The following is a 19526-nucleotide window of genomic DNA, read 5'->3' on the forward strand; positions in this document are numbered from 1 at the left end:
TCGAGGTCAATAACTAAGTTCATTTCGTATTTTATTGAGAGCGACAGTTGATCCAGGTCAGAATCGATCGAGGTGAGTGTGCGGAAGCCTACGCATTGTTCGAACGTACTTTATTATATATTTTATTAGTTTATATGAAATATTGTTTCACGGAATTGCAAATAGAGCGGAAATAAAGAACATTAAAATAATATACGAAGACAAATAGGAACTTACCTGTGTATTTATTTGGTTTTTATTTATAAAGATACCTATTTCGGAATGTAAAAAGCATTTGCTGTACTGTATATCTAAGAGGCATTTTTTACTTTTAAAATCAACAATATAAGTTTTCTAGAAGAAGACGTGGTATCTTTTTAAAATCAGGTTCGTTATTTTTGTTATTCATGATTCCTGTCAAGATATTACAATGCTACATAAAGTTCTAAATACGAACTCGGTACGATGTAATATTTTTGTAAGTATTTAAAGGCTATATCTATCGCTCGAGCAATTGGCGGTTTTTAGGGTTGAAAGGTTCGGGAGTGGCGACCACGAATCTGTACACGACATGAGTAGTCCACTCTAGGTGGACCGGCGAGGACTAGTTAAGGTCGCGGGGTTTCCATGGATACGGACAGGAGGTAATTGTGACGATCTTTGGGAGACGCCTATACCTTGCAACAGGCGTTAATCGGCAGAAAGGAAAAAGAAGATATAATATTTGCTAGAAAATACGACGTATGTAATTTCGGAGCAAAATTTTCTTTCATCGTTTGTTAAAATAAAATAAGTGTGTATTTATCGCAAACCACCAGCCTTACTATCTAAACTCTATATGGTCAAGTCAGTGGCTCTAGAATTGTAAGCTCCCGGCCAACATTGCGCTTTTTTAACTTTAAGTTTTTTAATAACAGCATTGCTAAAAACTTACAATTTGTTTTGGGGAGTCCAATACTATGCAATAAACTGGTAATGACGGAGAGTCGGTCACTTTTTTGGACAACTTATAGTTAGATTAAATAATATAACGGAATAATGATAAGGAGAATCTATTTAAAAGATTTTTAAAAATGGAATATTCTTGTGAATCATTTTGTTTTATTTTCCTTTTTTAAAATCTCATTCGACTAGCATTCATTTACTCGGAGTTCAGTTAATGGTATAGGAAAATTACAGATGATTCATATTTTAACCATAGCGTACGTTTATTTACATACATGCACTGGAATACATTAGAATGTCACCAATAAGGGGAATCCCCCAACCTTTACCTTTACGATATTATCCGTAATCATTGTTCATTTACTCTGTAATTGTATATTCTATTTATAGTATATGTCAATATATTTAAATTATTTGTTGAAAGTTCAATTGCTATTTCAATGAAGTTTTAACAAGGCGCTAACAATTTTTTTTTAACTTAGTTTATACATTACTTTATATTGGTTGAATGATTATAGAAGCATACAATGTTTTTGAAGGGATAAATATTTATAAGTTTTAAGATAATAAATGCATAGTTCATTTGCTGTCGAATAATGTATGGAAACATCCGGTAAAAATATGTTCTCTAAAATGGTTTAACTATATAATAAAATTAATTATTATGTACATCATGTCCCTGTAGCTTTTTGTTGATTAATGAACTATATATATCTTGTAAAGCTTTTACATTTTATAAGTAAGTGATGTATTGACAAAAATATAATTAACCTAATTTTAAATATATTATCTGTTTTATTATTCCGGTCACGGTATATACGTACACAAACAGGTTTGGCCAACAAAGGCACGTAACTTTATCTATTTATAAATAAATTTTTTAAAATAGTCGAAAAATTAGAATTTGACGTTTTTAGTGTCAACACATATGTATTAAGGCGCAAATACATGATCGATTTATTTGGTTCTTAAATTTAAAATACTTTTTTATTTATTTATACATTGTATGCATATGTGTGTGTGCATGCACATGCATATATGTATATATGCATGTGTATGTGAGTATATATTTATATGTATCTTGTAAGACTGTTGCTCATCCTGTATGTGCTATAGAGTTTATTGAGTAACTTTCTTCTATGCAGGATTATGATTCTCTTGCACGTCCTCATAATATAAATAATGCTGAAGGCGGAATTGTACTTGTAATGACCCTTTGATATATAAGTCGCCTGTTAAAATGTTATTTACCAGTACCAGTTCATTACCAGTTTCCTGACCGAGTAAAAATAAAAATAAAAAAATAAAGCGAAGCATATTATAACCAATTAAATATCTATGTCTAAACATAACCGTATCTCAATAAAAGATCATGAAATGTTATAAACCTATAAACTATGTTTCAAAAAATATTCTCAACTTCATTTGCAAATAATTGCCGCTTTTAATTCTGGGTACTTAAAGTAAAAAAAGCTGGGAAAAAATATGCGTAATTTATAACGCGTCACTGGTGGAAATGCCACAAGGTTAATATTGTGGGACGGAAATGTATGTACTGTGAACATTTGTAAAAACCCAATTAACATTTCCATGTAACGAAATTGTTAATTAACCCAAGACTTAGAGCAAATCAATCAGTCTCAGGATAGGTAGTGTAGGGTGGGTACTTGTCAACAATTTTCGTATATCGCTTTTTATCATAATGGATTAGTACTATCATTTGCAGCTTATACATAATTTGTTTAATTTTTTTTTAAATGAAACTGATGAAAAGATTAATTTTTTTACTTATTTCAAATGGCTGATCTTGGGAAAAGGCATGTGTGGATTTTATTAGTGTTAAATTCCTAAACATAACATAGTAGTCCTCCATCAAATTTTATTGGCTATTAAAACAAAAATGACGACATTTTACCGGAATTTTTGCTTACAGGATACACTATTTTTCTACCGATTACGAAGTAACACAGATTCATATATTTTGATTCAATACATACCATCTTGGCAACTTATAACGCTAGAAAAAAGATTTGTTACATCAGCGACTGGACAGAGATCAAGAAAAATATCTATCTCGTTAGTGAGACAAAAAGAACAATGCAAAACGTTAGAGATGAATGTTCAGTAAATAGAGACAAAAAGAAGTGGAAGTAGGCTGTTGCCAGGAATTTTATTCATAAACTACCACTATGACCCAGAAACCACCATATTATAGTTGTTTAGGGTAGAAGAAAGCTGTTTAAACGTAGAGGAATTGTAATTGAATAGACAATATACACGCCGGGTGTAGGCCGCTTCTAATTGGTCCTTTTGTGTATGAGATAAGCCTATATCCATATATATTTTCTGCTTCTGTAATTGGGACAATGTATCTCTCTTTTTCATCACTCTGTCGGTTTAGAAACATGAGACAAAATTACAAGTTTAACTTTCTAATGCTTTAAAATTTAAAAGACAGATGACCTTGTTAAGGTCGTTGGAAGATGCTGGACCCAGGCCACTTTCAACCGGTCCTATTGAAAATTTTCGGAGGAGGTCTATTTCCAAAATTAGAGGTCCTACGGCTGAATTAACGATGATTCTGATACACTATAGCAATCGTTATAAACGTAACTGTAAAATTAAATCTGGTGTAATGTCCCTTTGCAGATATATTACCATGCCGGTCAACAATGCCGTGGTATTCGGCACGAACGAGAAGTGGCGAATCAACAGAAACATCTTCGTGCTTGGTTTTGCGTTCATGGTGCAATTTACGGCGTTCCACGGCGCTGCTAACCTACAGAGCTCCGTGAACAGCGACGCCAGTGCGGGCACGTTCACCTTGGCCGCTATATATTTTTCACTCATCCTGTCAAATATATTTTTACCGGCAATAGTTATCAAGTAAGTTGTTATAGTGCTACTGAAACCGCTGTACCGCGCCTTACGAAAATGCGGCAAAGTGGTGGCCAAGAAAAACAGACCGTGAGTGCTTATGTCGGGAGCATTGAGATAGAACGAAACAGCTGATACCCGTCTCTTAGTGCCCATACCTAAGTAGCGGTGGCGGTAATAAAAAGTTTCTTTATAAAGACTGCGTGACAAAGGAAATTGAAATATAATTTGAATATAAGTGATTAATGACTTTTGGCCAAACCTCAAAAGTTTCCAGTTTATTTGTGATAAAACTTCTAGTAATTTTATAAAAGTTATATTGATTTATTCTTCTTCTTGAAGTGCCTCTCCAACTAGTGGAGGTTGGCTATCAGCTTCCTGCTCTCTTCCTTATTTTTGGTTCTGCGTAATAGCTCAGCAGCGCTGGCGATTCCGGTCCACTCTCTAATGTTACGAAGCCACGACTTCTTTCTCCTACCAACCTTCCTTTTACCAGCTTTATTTTTTATATTGATTTATTTAAATATTTAATTCTTTAATTTTGTTATATTGTACATAGAAATAAAAAAATCTATAACGTATATATAGCCGAGATCTTATTAAAATTGCAGAACTTTATATATAGTTCTTTTTCTTCTGCTTTTCAGCCGATGTGCGCCCACTGGAAGGCACAAGCCTCCATACAGAGATCGCCATGATTACTTGCCTTCCGTTGCCCGTATCCACCGACTTCCCTAGATCTGAACTATGTCGTCAGTACATCCACACATGTAATTATTATTAAAGACGAATAATTACTCTACAAAATGTTGTGACTAAAGAAACAATTTTACAAAATTTATTTCGTTACTTTTGTTTAATTAGAAAAATAAACTTGATTCAAGTAACTGGTTTGATTGAAAGAACATATTCTCTTATTAAATTTTGAAGGCATTAACAAATTTTTACATTTAATTCGTTAATGTTTAAGCTGCATATATGATTACCGTCTTGTCTTCGCGATACATCGATTCGTTTCGGATTGTATACCCAGTGTCATACATTAATGCGATCTACAGCCTTTGATAAAATCATTCAATTTATGATTAAAGTATAGGTTAATCAATAGTTTGAGTTGGCAAGTTATTTTAATTTTGATTATTCTTCATAATTTTGATTCTTCTGTAGGCCTACTGGAAGAAATTTCTGGTTAGAAATAAGTAGTGCCTGTTGTGTCAGTTATATTTGTATTGTTATTTTAGTGTTTTTATTGTGTACAATAAACTGTTAAATAAATAAATAAATAAATTCATTGTTAATTTTGTTACGGTCATAACGTATACAGTTTAAATTAAATCTTGGAGAAGGGAACCTGTTCGCCTTGGGGTTAGGCGTGAATTGTTTCACACCCTCTCTCTCGTGACGACAGATCCAAGCTGCTTAGGGTCTTTTGTTAAGATATCAGTTAAAGGCCAATTAAAAACAACCAATTATTAGTAATACTTACTTCTGAATTATATGATCTACAATTATGACTAAAATAAATGACTGCTATCAAGTGTAGTTTATAAGCTTTGATCTTTTTTTTACGCGATTAAAGTAATCAGAAATTCTTAACATTTTAGCAATTATAAAGTAGATTATACATGCAACGGTAAAGATGCTTTTATTCACGTAACTTTTTTAATTTCCTAAGATGGCTAGGCTGCAAGTGGACTGTGGCACTGTCATTCATCGCCTACATGCCCTTCATCGCAGCGCAGTTCTATCCTCGGCTTTACACCCTGGTGCCGGCGGGAATGATGGTGGGTTTCGGAGGAGGACCTCTCTGGTGTGCTAAATGCACATATCTTTCTGTGGCAAGTTTACTCAATTTTTTTAAAACATTTTTTGTCTAACCCTGTTTGGTTTCCGATACTGCGCAGGGTAGTAGCTTCTTCTGACTATACGAAATAGCTTTCTTTGTTATTATATTCCTTGATTTTTGTATGAGATGATCACTGTTTCTTTGGGTGTGAATGCATGGCGATCTTGAGGTGCCCTTAACAAAGGACCTGGGCTTAGGCTGACACATGCGTACATTTTCCTTCGTGAGTTACATTTTGTCGTTTGTGATCTGGAAGCACGATATCTCGATTTTTTCTCTCATTTTTACATTTTGTCTTTTTTATCATCAAATTGTTTTTTTGAGTCTACTAAATGTACCAGTACCTCATTTAAAAAATATCTATTTTCCACCTATGGGAATATATAGACGCCAACACCAAAGCATGTGTTGGGAAAGACAAACACGTGAACGATGTATTTTGATTCGATGATTATACACAGTTAGTTTTTTTTAATAGCCCCCGCCCCTGCTGACCTCTCGTACTTCTCCTGTCCAGCGTACATAAGGATAACAGTTAAAATAATAATTAATTTACTAAATTTTCCTATTAACATACTTCTTTCTTTTTCTTTTATCTTAATGTCAATTTCTTGGAATCCACAGACAGTTTGTTGAGTCATTATAGATAAAGGCATGCTAAAACGTCCATTACCTCACTCGTTGCTTTAACTTTGTAGACAAATTCTAATCCGGCATACAGATTCTGTTATTAGTACTTAATTATTATATAGCATAAATAACAAGGCGATGAAAACGGAAGTCAAGATTATCTTAGATAATTGACATTGCCATTCAAATTGTGTTATATATATTTCACACAGAATACTAAAAAATGTGTCGCACGTTCGAACACGGATATGATGTCGGATCTATTCTTACAGATACCAACCCGGATATATACATTTAAATCAATTGCATATATTGATTGGGTTTTGTATTGCTATTAGGTCTTTTAATAAAAAAATAAATCAATTTAGAAACGTAACTCATATTGTCATTAAACGTTGTTCAATTATTGCTGTGTACACCGTTGAACTTATTAGATTTATGACGGTAGTTCTTGCCACCTTGATCATCAGTGTATGGCATAGAGATCCCTTAACTGTAACCTCTTTCAAAATAATAAAGCTTAGTGCTTCCTCAGGAGCTTTGGTAAGAACCATTTCAAAGATTTTTTACAGGACCCAGGGGCAATAGAGCGATCATATGTCACCTGTTCGGACGTTTCTTAGAGTGACCAGGGGAAATGCTTCCGTGAGAGTGCCCTTTTATGCCCGTGAGAATCGAACTTGACATGATCAGTTGCAGTTGTCGAAGGCAAAACAGTGATGCGTATATTTTGTATTAGGATATCACTCTATTGTTAAGTGCAGAGCACATAATATTCAAGAAGAGAAATATTGAGATATGTTACGGTTCTCGTTTCGATTCACAACTTCATAATTTGTGTACGTGTTTCAATATAATTAAAATTCAATCGCCATTTTTTATGGATTTTAAATGAAATTACTTTAGTGTTCATAAAAAATAAATGCTATGGAAGGCAATAATTAAAGTTACGTAAAAAATTATACGGATTTTGTTTTTGATAAAATAATTAAATATGTTTTAGCATATTAACGTTAATTATTTCTAAGCACCCAATTAACAACTCATTTATTTATTATTTCACTATTTATTATACATCAAGACTACAGGAATAAAAAATCAAATCAAATACAATAGGCAAAATAAGAAGTACAATCAGCGGTAACATCGCAAACGGCGATTTATTATAGAAATATATTATTCCAATTTTAAAATTTTCGAAATGTATGTAAACTATAAATCATTCTCAAAGATGATATTGAAATTGAAGAATCTAGGACGATAATGTAATCATTATAATTTAGTGATAGAATATTATTGTTGATAAAAAGACTTTTTTTTGGTAGTCGATAACGTTTGAAATAATAATCGGTTCCATATTTGTTCAAGGCTGGATTAGTCTATGGTCAGGTATTTACATTTTAACTTGGATATATACGGATTCAGATGCGCAAACCGCAGCTATACCATTACTTGTCCATTGACATCTATTGTATTGTCGCACACCACGACAATATTAATCATATTGCGTGCCTTCACAGTAACCAACTATTGTGTTTTATTTGGATAATTGATAAATTAATAGTAATTTTATTCAAATGTTTTAATTAAAATTTATTACACGTAGTATTAAAATTATGTAAATATTTACATATGCATAATGTTTTGACTAGGTACAGAAGTCTTACAATCCCAAGCAATTGTACGATAGATTAAAAATAATTACAAAGAGAAGCCGGTGGAAGCAATTGATGCCTTAATCGAACCCTTGGTCTGGCCAAAACCACTTTTTTATATGCCTAAACAAAGCAAAAACATAGTTACAAAAAATTAGTTGTGCTTCGGTTATTTAAAACTTTATTAATATAACATTTGTTAGTTTATACATAATTCACAGGATTATAAATATCAATAGACTCGCGTACTCTCTACATGAGAAAATTCGTCACTGTCAATGTTCTGGATTGTTTCAAGGGCTTAAATCATGGCGTTAAGAGCATACTATACTCTATTAAACTGACATAATAATCCAATGAACGGGACTGGATGACTCTAGTCCTCAGCTCTGGTCAAGTTCGTTTTCAAATTCAATCTTTCCCTGTTTTTGCCCAATCTTTTCTTACCTTTTAATAGCCTGGTAAATAAACATTCGTCTTATAGTAAGCAGATGAGGAGTTTCAAAATTTCATTTGATTCTATATCTTATTTGTGTAGTGTTTGTACAGAAATTAAGAAGTAGGTTTTTTTAAAATGCAAGATTTCATTTTAATTTATCAAAAATATTTATTACAAACACCAGTAAAAATTAATAAACACAATTAGGATGGACTTCTGCAAGGTAATGCCTGGTTCCATTAAAAAAAAAACACAAATAATATTCGTCAATTTGAAAAGCCTGTTTTTTATTGGAACAGTATTTATGGCCAGACCAAGTATAATTTTATACTACCACTTACCACTACCACTTGTTGTCTAATAACTGATATAAAAAAGTTTGTGATTTTCTGTAAGAGTCCGATATTATGTATGTACATTATATAGTTTATATATTTATTTATTGTATATATTTATTACCCATGTCTATAATCCATTCGCATTAAAAAATTCGTAACTCATCGTCATCACTCACTTTAGCCCATGCCGTGTCTCTTGACCAATTAATTAGGAACCCATATTCACAATGAACAGTTGAAATAAATTCTTCGGTAAATACCGTACGCGTCTTTCTAATCTGTTATGATCCAATTAGCAATTGAATAGACTATAGTTTAAAAATCGTGCATCATGTTTTTAATATATATATTTTAATTGTGAATGTTTAAGGTTGCAGAGCCATATGCGAAGCTGTCCGGGGTTTCTGCCGACGTTCTTGTGGTCAGATTTTTCGGTCTGTTCTTCATGTTTTATCAAATGGCGCAGATCTGGGGTAACCTCGTCTCGTCCGCTAGTAAGTTTATTTCCTACTTTGAATAATTTATACTCATAACTTATGAACTTCATTAGAAGAATTGCTTCAGAATGGCATAATTTGTCCGTTTATATAATATTTAACCTAAATGAATCTACGTAATCTCTTAATCTTCACCTTATTGAGAATATTATTTTGATCGAGACATTACAGATAATTTGAAGTCGTGGTGGTGGATAATTACGCTGCAAATTTCGTATATTGCATTCAATGCGATCCCAAAATCAAAACCAAGTTTTTTTAAACATCTGCCTGGGTCATAAGTAAGAAGGACAGTCATAACCTTTGACAGTTGATGGTTACTGAAAAAATCGCTTGCAGAACTCTAAAAAATCTTGATAATTTAATGCCGCAGGGCTATGAAAGATTCAGTCCAGGGGAACACAGGCTAATCCTCTTCGACTCTCAATAATAAGGATGACAACGTTAACAAGGATAATGGCATCTTTAAAGTTGAAATAAGGTTGAGAGAAACGCCTTTTGATTTGAAGTGCATACAACAAAGTTATGTTTTTTTTGTGATCACATTCATATACTAGATATCCGTTTATTAATTTAAAATACGTTACAAAAACATATTATTTCTATAATTAACAATGGAATCTACTAAATAGGATGTCTACTGTTGGACATGTTTGTTTCATAGTTTTCCAATAAGTCCGATTGAAAGCGATCTGCTTCCAGCGTCTTCTGACAAGCTCGCCTGTCCACTTGTGGCTGGATGACCTATGTTTCGCTTAGTCATCTGTTTATACTATCTGATCTGCCTATTGCCGCTTCAACATGCATATCTTTGCATTTATTTGTGACATGACCTCGTAGAGAAATCCTGAGCATAGCCCTCTCTATGTTTCGTTAAGCGACTTTTGCCAATGAGACATAAAAAATTGAATAGTTTCGCTAAATTTTAAATAAGGAAACAGTGGTATGTGGTTGATCAGCGGTCATAGACACTGTTTTTGTTTTTGTACCGCGTCGACGGAAGTGACAGTGCGACCTCGGTCGCTGCCTACAGGTAAGGAATTTGTTTGTTCACGGTCAGGAGAGGCAAAGAGTCAGAGTTTCATTATAAGAATATTAGTAAAGGTCGGTGTTATGCTATAACGCTTTCGAAATCGCTGTACCGCGCCTTAGGAAAGCGCGGTGGAGCGGGAGGTGGTCCGAGGCTAATTGATACTTAGCACTGCCGCAGCGTCGTCATGTAAGTCGTTTATGGCGTACTGGCTGAACCGAGCGGCTGATACTTCCTTTGTCTCGCTAACCACATATATATGTACTCTCCGGTCTTGTCATTTTACCAATGCTAGGATATAAACCTCCTATTAGCTAAAGTGGATCGGGAATTACATACATGAGGGTCCAGTACGTATTAGCGCATGTCACATTTTAAAGATTTTTTGTTTTAGGATTTGTCGGAGCCGTAGCAATATATTTCACATAAACTATGCGCCTAGAATAACACATAAAACTAGAATTAGGTCCGCTGTTATCGGATGAATACCGCGATCGTCTCTTTACCTTATTATATTAAAAAAATAACAACCTATTTGTTTATTCTACAAGATATGCTAGTATAGAGTATTTAACCTATTTCATTACAGTCTTAATAATAACGCTAATATAAGTTTTACAAAAATAATAATTAATAGTTGTCACTTTTCATAGCAATACCTCTTGATCAAATAGATCATAATAAATTAGTATCAGCGTTCAAAGTAACTAGTTAAATTTATAGTCATAGTAGACACCAGTTATGCATACATAAGTATTATAAAGTGTTATGGCAACTTTCTTATAAAAACTAATCAATAAAAATTCACTTAATTGAAAAGAAAAAATAATATGCAATTTTTTCAGTGCTTGTTAAAGATGAAACATTTATTATTAAAGTATATGTTAGGAATACAGTATACGTACTGTCTATTTGTTTGTCGTAAGCTGTCATTTAAGTTTGCTTAGACCAATGTAGTTACTTGTGATAGTAAGACATTAAACTAAACATCGATTGTATTACCAATAATGAATCTTTTTATGTTGGAGGCACTGAGCCTATTCTCTCTATTTATTAACTCTTAACGGACCCGGCGAAAAAGGTTTTTATCGCTTGATCTCATCAGAAACTTATGCTTATAACAGATAAAAACTAATCTACTGATAAAAATAGACTCGGAAGGAAGATTTTCTTCTATAAGAATAAGTACATGCAATCGTATTCTAGTAAGAAATAGAGACTTCATTATCTTATTAAAAAAAAAGAAAAATCAAAGATGTCACTCGGGCGTGAATTAACGCCCGCGGGCCGTAACGCTTCATTTGTTCGGGCATGAATTAGCAGACGCGGACGGTAGAGGTTTATGTCTACACTGTTTGATAATGCTTAAATAAAACTGACCCACTAAGTTGGCCGATGACATAGTCAAGGTTGCGGGAAGTCGCTAGATGTGGGCAACGCAAGATTCGTCGTTGTGACGATATTTGAAGGGGAACTATGCTTTGCAGTAGGCGTCTGTCAGCTGATATCATGATGTTGAAAACTGTAGAATTCTGAACTTTGGTATGGAGCAACTATTATGTTTCGGTAGCCATTTATGAAAAATAATCGTGTTTCTTTTAAATATTAGAAGAGTAATATCTAATTCCCTTAATATATTGACAGTTCTGTCATCTTCTCTGGGCGAAACTTCACATCACGTCAACGAAACCATAGCACCAAGGGCCTCCGGTCTGATTAGCAACTTCACCATACAAAAGCTGGATTTTGGCGCCACTTGCGGCGTGAACTTTTGCAGCGGCTCCGAAGCTCATGTTAGTAATATAAAAGTTTAAGAACAATTTTGAAATTTTTAATGAATACATCTATTATTTCCAAAATTATGTTTAAAAACACTAAATAGTTCTTTCATATTATTTTAGAAATGTTCTTAATTTCGAATATACATTTTCTTAAAATCTATTGTGGATGAATAAATAAGATATAGATTTATAAATAAATAAATATTAGTTAATAATATTATTGTAGCTTTCTCTACTTTTTTAAGCTAATTTGACAAAATTAATATGTATCGTTCATGATTTTTATTAATCATATCTTAATTAAAGCAAGTTGGGATATTAGTGAATACTTTTGTTATATTTACAATATTTTTTGTTAAAACAGTGTATGGATGTAAAAACTTTAAGGCAGTGAATGTACAGCTCATTTTTCAGAAAAAAGCTTTGAAGATTTTTTCTTATTTCCAACCAACATGTATCTTTATACAGCTAATTACTCTAAAGTATGTAATATTAATTTATTTTTTCAAGTGCATTGAAAAAGACTATTAACTACAGTCTGCATGGATGAAAAGTAAAAAGTAATTAGATTTAATGTCTTACTACGTTATCATTACGTTAGTTACTATTTCTGAAATCATTTTTTATAGGGTATGTACCTTACATAAATTTATAGTAAATATATACAATTACTCCTTTAAAACACATCTATGACCAATCCCCCTGTATATTGTGTAATAAATTATCGTTTTAAGAAACTGTGTCAGAACGAGTGAAGATGTTATCGGTTTAAATTTATTTTAAAGGAGAACGCGAATCTCGAACCGCCGTCAGCTTTAAAGATCCAAGTGATTGCTAGCGTTTACCTCGCGTGCATGGCGTCCGCTGTCATCTTGGTATTCGTCGGCGTGGACTCTCTGAGCAGGTAGACCGAAAAGATTCCTTTTCATTACTTATTTATAACTCGCTTACACCACTTATCTTTTCTGATAATAAGAAATGAACATGCACTTCTATAGATCGAATAACGTTACTCCAATCGTGTTCCTATAATCGGCATCCACGAATGTGCGCCATCCTTCACCTTCCTATGAGCTTACAATACAAGTGTACAACTTTACACTAATGTTTACATTCTAATTACATATAGAATGATCTATTTGCTTAATACAACATTTAACACAACAATTTTCTTGTCCCGTAACAAGAAATGAATATAAACTTTAATTATAGACCAAAAAATATTACACCAACTGTGTTACTTACAACTTATATTACATCCACGAAAACGCACCTTCCTTTAAGTTTCAAACGGCTAATACAAGCGTACAGCTCAGTATTAATGTTTGAATACTAAATATACACATGTGATCTGTCAGTACATTATATTCTATACAACAACAGAAATAAATATGATAAACTTCGGAATCACCGATTTATCTACGTTTTAGAAATACTAAGCCGCGTACTAGATAGCTAGAAGTACATAAATGTTTCCAATTAAGAAGATAATTTATAGGTTATGGTTTGATCACATCATAAATTTTATGATATTAATCGTAAATAAGGGTTGTAGAATTGCATCAATCAGAAGTTTGTCCAGGAGTCATCCTGCAAATATAAGTCGATTTTTTCATTAAAATTTTTAACCCCATTTTGTCAAATTGGCAAAATCTATGCTTAAAAAGTTTAAAAAAATCTAATTACTGAGACGATTATTTAACGGCAATATTTCATTAAAATATGATAATGATTTTTTTTTTAGTTTTATGACTGGCGTACAGTTCTGTTGAGATCAAATTTTAATAATACATATTTGTAAGCAAACAAATTTAAAAACTCTAGATATTCGTTCATGTTGTTTTTAACCTACATGAGAATTTTAATCAATCACCAGGTACAGTTCTGGTCGTCAGCCGGCAAGTCACGGTAAATCAGGACCCGAGCTGCTGGCTGTAACACTACGACAGCTAAGACATAAGTATCAGCTTTTACTGCTGCCCGTGATCGGGTACATCGGAGCCGAACAGGCTTTCATGGCTGCTGACTTCACACAGGTGATATAAATTTTAAATAAAGAATGCATGTTTTCAAATTACCTTCAAATGATCACAAGGTTTTCTCGAACACCACTACATGACCCACAATATTGGGGTTTAATTTAAACATCTGTAAACCGCGATTATGTGACTTTGTCTATAGTAAGTTAAATATATTCAGTAGCTTCATTTTGTCATTTAGAATATAATACAAAAACCGTTCAAGCCACTGTTAGCATCCTTGTATTGGAATGTTAATCATGTATAGAGTGACAATCCAATACGAGGTACCATCTTTCGTACTTATATACTATCAAACAATAGATTGTTCGCTAAAGTGTGAGCTTCGTGTCCTCCAAAATTAATGCCAGACGTCTTTAATTTCACTCCTCATTTAAATATAAAACATAAAAGTTACCGTGAAAGTATCTAAAAACGTTTCTCTGATTAACTAATTTTCCTACGATAACGATTTAACCTAAATTGTAAAACGAACATGTGCATGTGCAACACAATAATTAATGAATTAGTAAATATGTTTGGTAAAATTGAATAAAATAGGTTTTGAGTTGTTTTCTTTAAAACATTTTATATAGAAGTATATTTGAACTCTTGCAGAAGAGATATACGACCAGTATAAAAACTCCTAAAAATAATATTTTCTTACATACGTATGTTAGACAAATAATCGTGTTTTCCTTTCCGAGTAATATGACACTCCAAAGCTCTTCCGCTATTCCAATTGTATATCTTACGATGCCTGCTCTTACTTAAGCGTTTTTAGGTAGCAGTATGTAACTAACCGTACACGTATGTCTTCCTTCTTAGATGGTGAGGAAAATGAAAGCCACTTGCGATCTACATGATATTAAATTATTATTAAAGAAACTATTCATAAACGTGATTGACCCTAACACAAAGGCCGCTATCACTGATATATTTCAAATTGAAATTGGCATCCGAATTTGAATTCGAACGAGGAATCATAAATATACACTAAAAAGTATCAATGACTGCGATGGCCAGTAATATTGAGTGTTCTGGCTTGAAAGCTACATCATTGTTAAGAAATCTGGTAATCATAATTTAAAACTGAGTTAATACTTCTTTTCGCAGGCATTTGTCGGCTGCGCTTACGGTATCAGTAACATCGGGTTCGTGATGATCTGCTTCGGTGTCTTCAACGCGCTCGCGGCCCCACTGGCAGGCGCCGTCGTCAAGTTAACTGGCAGGTTCCCTGTTATGGTCACTGCTCTGGTTAGTTCTATGATCATTTCATGTTCCATTTTAGCACCAAGTCTAAGAAAAGAAGAACCTAAGAGTTTGAAATACGCTGAGGTTTAAGGTTAATAAGGTTACACTTAAGTATGTAATGCTTGTGTAAACAGTGTTTTATGGCTGATAAAGGCATTCGTGTAAATCAATGGCCCGGTCGACGTAGAAACGCATCGACGAGTAAATTTATAATTTCGAAATTATTGTAAGTACTGAATAAAAATTATATTTAGAATTTTTCGATAAGAAATTTTTATTCTAACATTTTGTCGTTACTTATAGTTTTGACTTACAACTGTAATGTTTGGGGAGAAAATTATTGCAAACAGAATTTCCCTATTACATAATTACTAAAAATTATTAGTTACTATTTCAGCTCGAGTTCAAGTATGCCAACATCCAAACGAGTCGAATATAGACTTAAAAACAAAATGAAAGACAATTGATTCAAAATTTTAGTTAAAGAATCTAAATCTGCATATGTCGACGTGGTGAATATATACCTGATATTATATATAAATTTTCATAATTGCCAAACCGAATTATTTCCAAATATCTTGTCTAGAAGGTGTGGGGTATTCATCTAAATTGTTTCATTTTTAATCATAAAACCACTTTTTAGTGGAAAACTTTTTCAATGGTAGATACATTTTTAATTTCCAGCTTCTAAACTTGTGCTTAATAAGCGCGCTGATGCTGTGGAGACCTAGCCCTGACCAGTGGTTGGTGTTCTTCGTGCTGGCTGCCGTTTGGGGGGCGGCGGATGCCGTATGGCTCGTACAAGTCAATGGTTAGAGAATTAATTACCCATTTTATAATTATTTTTGTGAGGGACGTTTTAGCATCGCTAACTAGAGCAAGGTGCGTATGTTGAAGGAAGATCTGACATACAAACTGGTTGCTGTCATAATTTATTTGCAGTTATTGACTTAATTCATGCCTATCTCATTTTTTTATTGTTAGATGTTTATTGATTGGCAGCTACCAATCAGACTTTATAGAAATCTATAGAGGAGGCCCTTGTCAAGGTATGAGCATCCTACGGTTGTAGTGAAGATTAATATCAGCGAATAAAGGCTTATATTTTGTTATCTAGTCTCTGTACGACTTCAAGTTTGCGCTATCTACGTAGATATATTAGATCGTACGTGTCTTTTTATTCTTCTTTTCACTCATTCAATATACAGGATAGGAACTATCTCTATTTAGCTTAAACAAGCGTGTTCAAGCTTTGTTTCGTAATCAGCATCCCTGTACCAATGATGTGTGACGAACGTCGTAGGGTTGAGAACTGGTTAAAGTGATCACTTTGAAATAAGTATTTTTTTTTTCTATTGAAATGCGACAGGCAAATAACTTCAGACAATACAAACTCTGGGGAATAAGTAGTAAACGATAATTAATTTTACTATAATTCGAATTTTAAAAATTTATTTTCTTATCTATATTGTCATTACGTTTTGATGATTGAATTGTGTATATATTGATGCCAAATAAGTTGTACATTCACGCCTTTGGAGTGTTTACAGCTCCTTCCTATCACCATGTATATATCTTCTTTCATGTCAATGAAAAAATTGTACGATTAACACACTGGCAAAACTGAAAGTGATTCATTGATATTTGATTTAAATTAATATTTTGGTTTTATTCTAGCTCTATCCGGAATCTTATTCCCCGGTGACGAAGAGGCTGCTTTCTCGAACTTCAGGCTCTGGGAATCTACAGGCAGCGTGCTGTCGTATGCGTCCGCTCCATACCTTTGCGTGAGGACGAGGTGATATATATAATTTATATGTTAATTCAGTTTAACGTTCATTTATTCTATAACGATTATTCGTCTGACTTCAAAGATGAATGCGGTTGCAAACAACACTTTATTGATAGTAATTGCATGGGTAAAAGTATCCAATTGCAAGCGAAGTTCAAAATAATCTTTAAAGAATCTACACGGATAATAAAACACTTGCTGAAACTGGAACATGTTCTGTCAGTTGAAACTAAAAATTGTCCGAGAAAATACTATTAATAATTTTTGATTTCATAAATTTCTTTGACTATTTCTATTTCTAATGTGCACATAAGTAGCTAACGAAAACCTCAAAATTAAAATTAAAATTTGGCAGACTAATAATAATGATAATTTTAAAAGTATATCTTCATGCTAAATATATAACTATACTTTTACACTTTCTCTATGTAAAAACACATTTAAATTTCGATGGTAATCGGTTTAAAGGTAAAGGGCACAGTGCCATCTGGTGGCAAATTTCAACATTAGAGAAAACAAACTTTCTCCGTGAAAAAATAAATACACATACAATTACGTTAAATGATTTTCAATTTTATTTCATATGTACAAACAACCATTTTAATAAGTATAGATTAGCTTGTAGATTCACACTGATGTTATACATGTTCACAGGTTATTAATTCTCTTGGGTCTATTGCTCGTGGGTTTCTCCGGGTACACAACCATAGAGATAATGGAGTACAAAGTCAAGAAGTCCCATCATCGCGAGAGAAACTTCGAACTGGTCGCTGAAAAGAACGAACGAGAATGAGTCGCGCATTTATTTATTAGAGGATTTCAAACAATATTGAATTGTATATGTTACCTTATAAAATGATACAGGACCTAATGAGAATAAGCGATTGTCATATCATATTCTCTAGATATTTGGTCCTAAGGTTAACGTTACAAAGTCTTTCCTTTAACATGTAAACAACGGTGAAGATAAGTAATTACTCAAAGTCGAAGATAAATAGATACGCGATTACCTAATATATACTAATGTCTTTGATTGTGTTAGTGCTGATTATTTTTAAACAACCTTCAGATGTTTCCAAGTGTACGCTTATTCTTGAATAACAGACTCGAGCTATGCTGTCGACATTTGTCGAATATTTATTTTTATTTTAAATATGGTTTTCACGTCAGTTTCATTCCTCTAAAAGGTAATGTTACTGGCGCATGCCTTCTTGTGACTGGCAGGATGAGGTTTTGCTACCTTATATTTTCTTATTTTCATTGTGTAGATTATATAAAAGATACAGATAATAGATATTTTTATTAATTGTAATAGTAACAGAAGCTTCATTTTCAATTTAAAAAATTTCGTTAAAAAAGCAGTACGCTTTAGTATAGACATTACAAAACAGGTTATAAAGAAGTTGAGAAAATATTTTTATAAGATTTGGTCCTTTAGATAAGGCGTTAGATAAGGTTTGTTCAAGGTTAGCACGGGTAATTTCTTATAAAAACGGCGTTTGTCGTTACAAACGCCTTACCCTATTAATAGCACAGTTTTTTATCTCTTTTTACCAAATGACTTTATACACACAATTCTGGAACATTCAGTTATTTGATTTAATAAACATTGAAGCACGTATTGTATTTAATACATAATATTTCATCATTGAAATATTAATATAGGAGGTAATATGCGACATCGCGATATACGAATATATACTCTTACTACTTAATATCCTTTGTGATATGTTGTTTTACTAATTAGTATTACAGATCTAATGGATATTTAATGAAATATTTGGATATGAATGTAAAGTTAATATTAGTAATAAGCGCCTGTGGAAATTGTTGTAGCAAATAATCGTTTACTCGGAATGCTGTAACAAAAACTTTTTACTTGAAACTAACCAATCGTCTGTCTATAAAGAACCGTTTCAACGAAGTTAAGACGTAAGGTTTACTTTGAGAATATTTCCAAATAGGCACCTCTTTAATATTTTAAATATAATTAATTTTGTGCTCTATATATTTATTATTTATTACTCAATAAGTATTATTTGAATTATATTAGCTTTGTTAAATTTCCATTATTATCCTCGACTCATACATAGGATAATGGGTCGATAAGATCTCCCATGTCTCTATGGTAAATGATAACATCTGTTAAGAATTTGCTCTAAGGATATTTCGGTTAGTTTCAATTGTTTTCTTCACATTTTGTGACCGACAGCGGTGTAAAAACGATTTTCTGTAGATAGTGAAACACGCGACATATAATTAAATCTCATTGTATTTAACCACTAGGTTGTAAATAAATGCCCCTTGTATCGTCGTTACAGTTAGGCCTCTAAAGATATCTATGGGGGAATTAACCATAATCGCCACGCTTGGCAGGCTGGTTGGCGATCGTTGTGGGGCACCGTAGAACGCAGAGGACGCAATTATTTAAAAAAAAAAATTTAA

The 19526-nt window shown here is 32.9% G+C and overlaps 1 protein-coding gene across 1 annotated transcript; it reads left to right on the forward strand.

Annotated features, from left to right (window-relative positions):
• The first annotated feature begins 2557 nt into the window (after positions 1–2557).
• LOC137933376 (UNC93-like protein) lies at positions 2558–18690 on the forward strand. Its single transcript, XM_068777319.1, has 11 exons — positions 2558–2583; positions 3574–3810; positions 5477–5639; positions 9080–9203; positions 11881–12029; positions 12803–12921; positions 13894–14053; positions 15152–15292; positions 15974–16100; positions 16967–17087; positions 17736–18690. The coding sequence occupies exons 2-11, from the start codon at positions 3584–3586 to the stop codon at positions 17872–17874; spliced, it is 1470 nt and encodes a 489-aa protein (XP_068633420.1). The 5' UTR covers positions 2558–2583; positions 3574–3583; the 3' UTR covers positions 17875–18690.
• Positions 18691–19526: the final 836 nt, after the last annotated feature.

This window comes from Battus philenor, unplaced genomic scaffold (assembly GCF_028537555.1).
Source record: "Battus philenor isolate CCGP_79_NKW_IND1 unplaced genomic scaffold, ilBatPhil1.0.hap1 SCAF_13, whole genome shotgun sequence".
NCBI lineage: Eukaryota > Metazoa > Arthropoda > Insecta > Lepidoptera > Papilionidae > Battus > Battus philenor.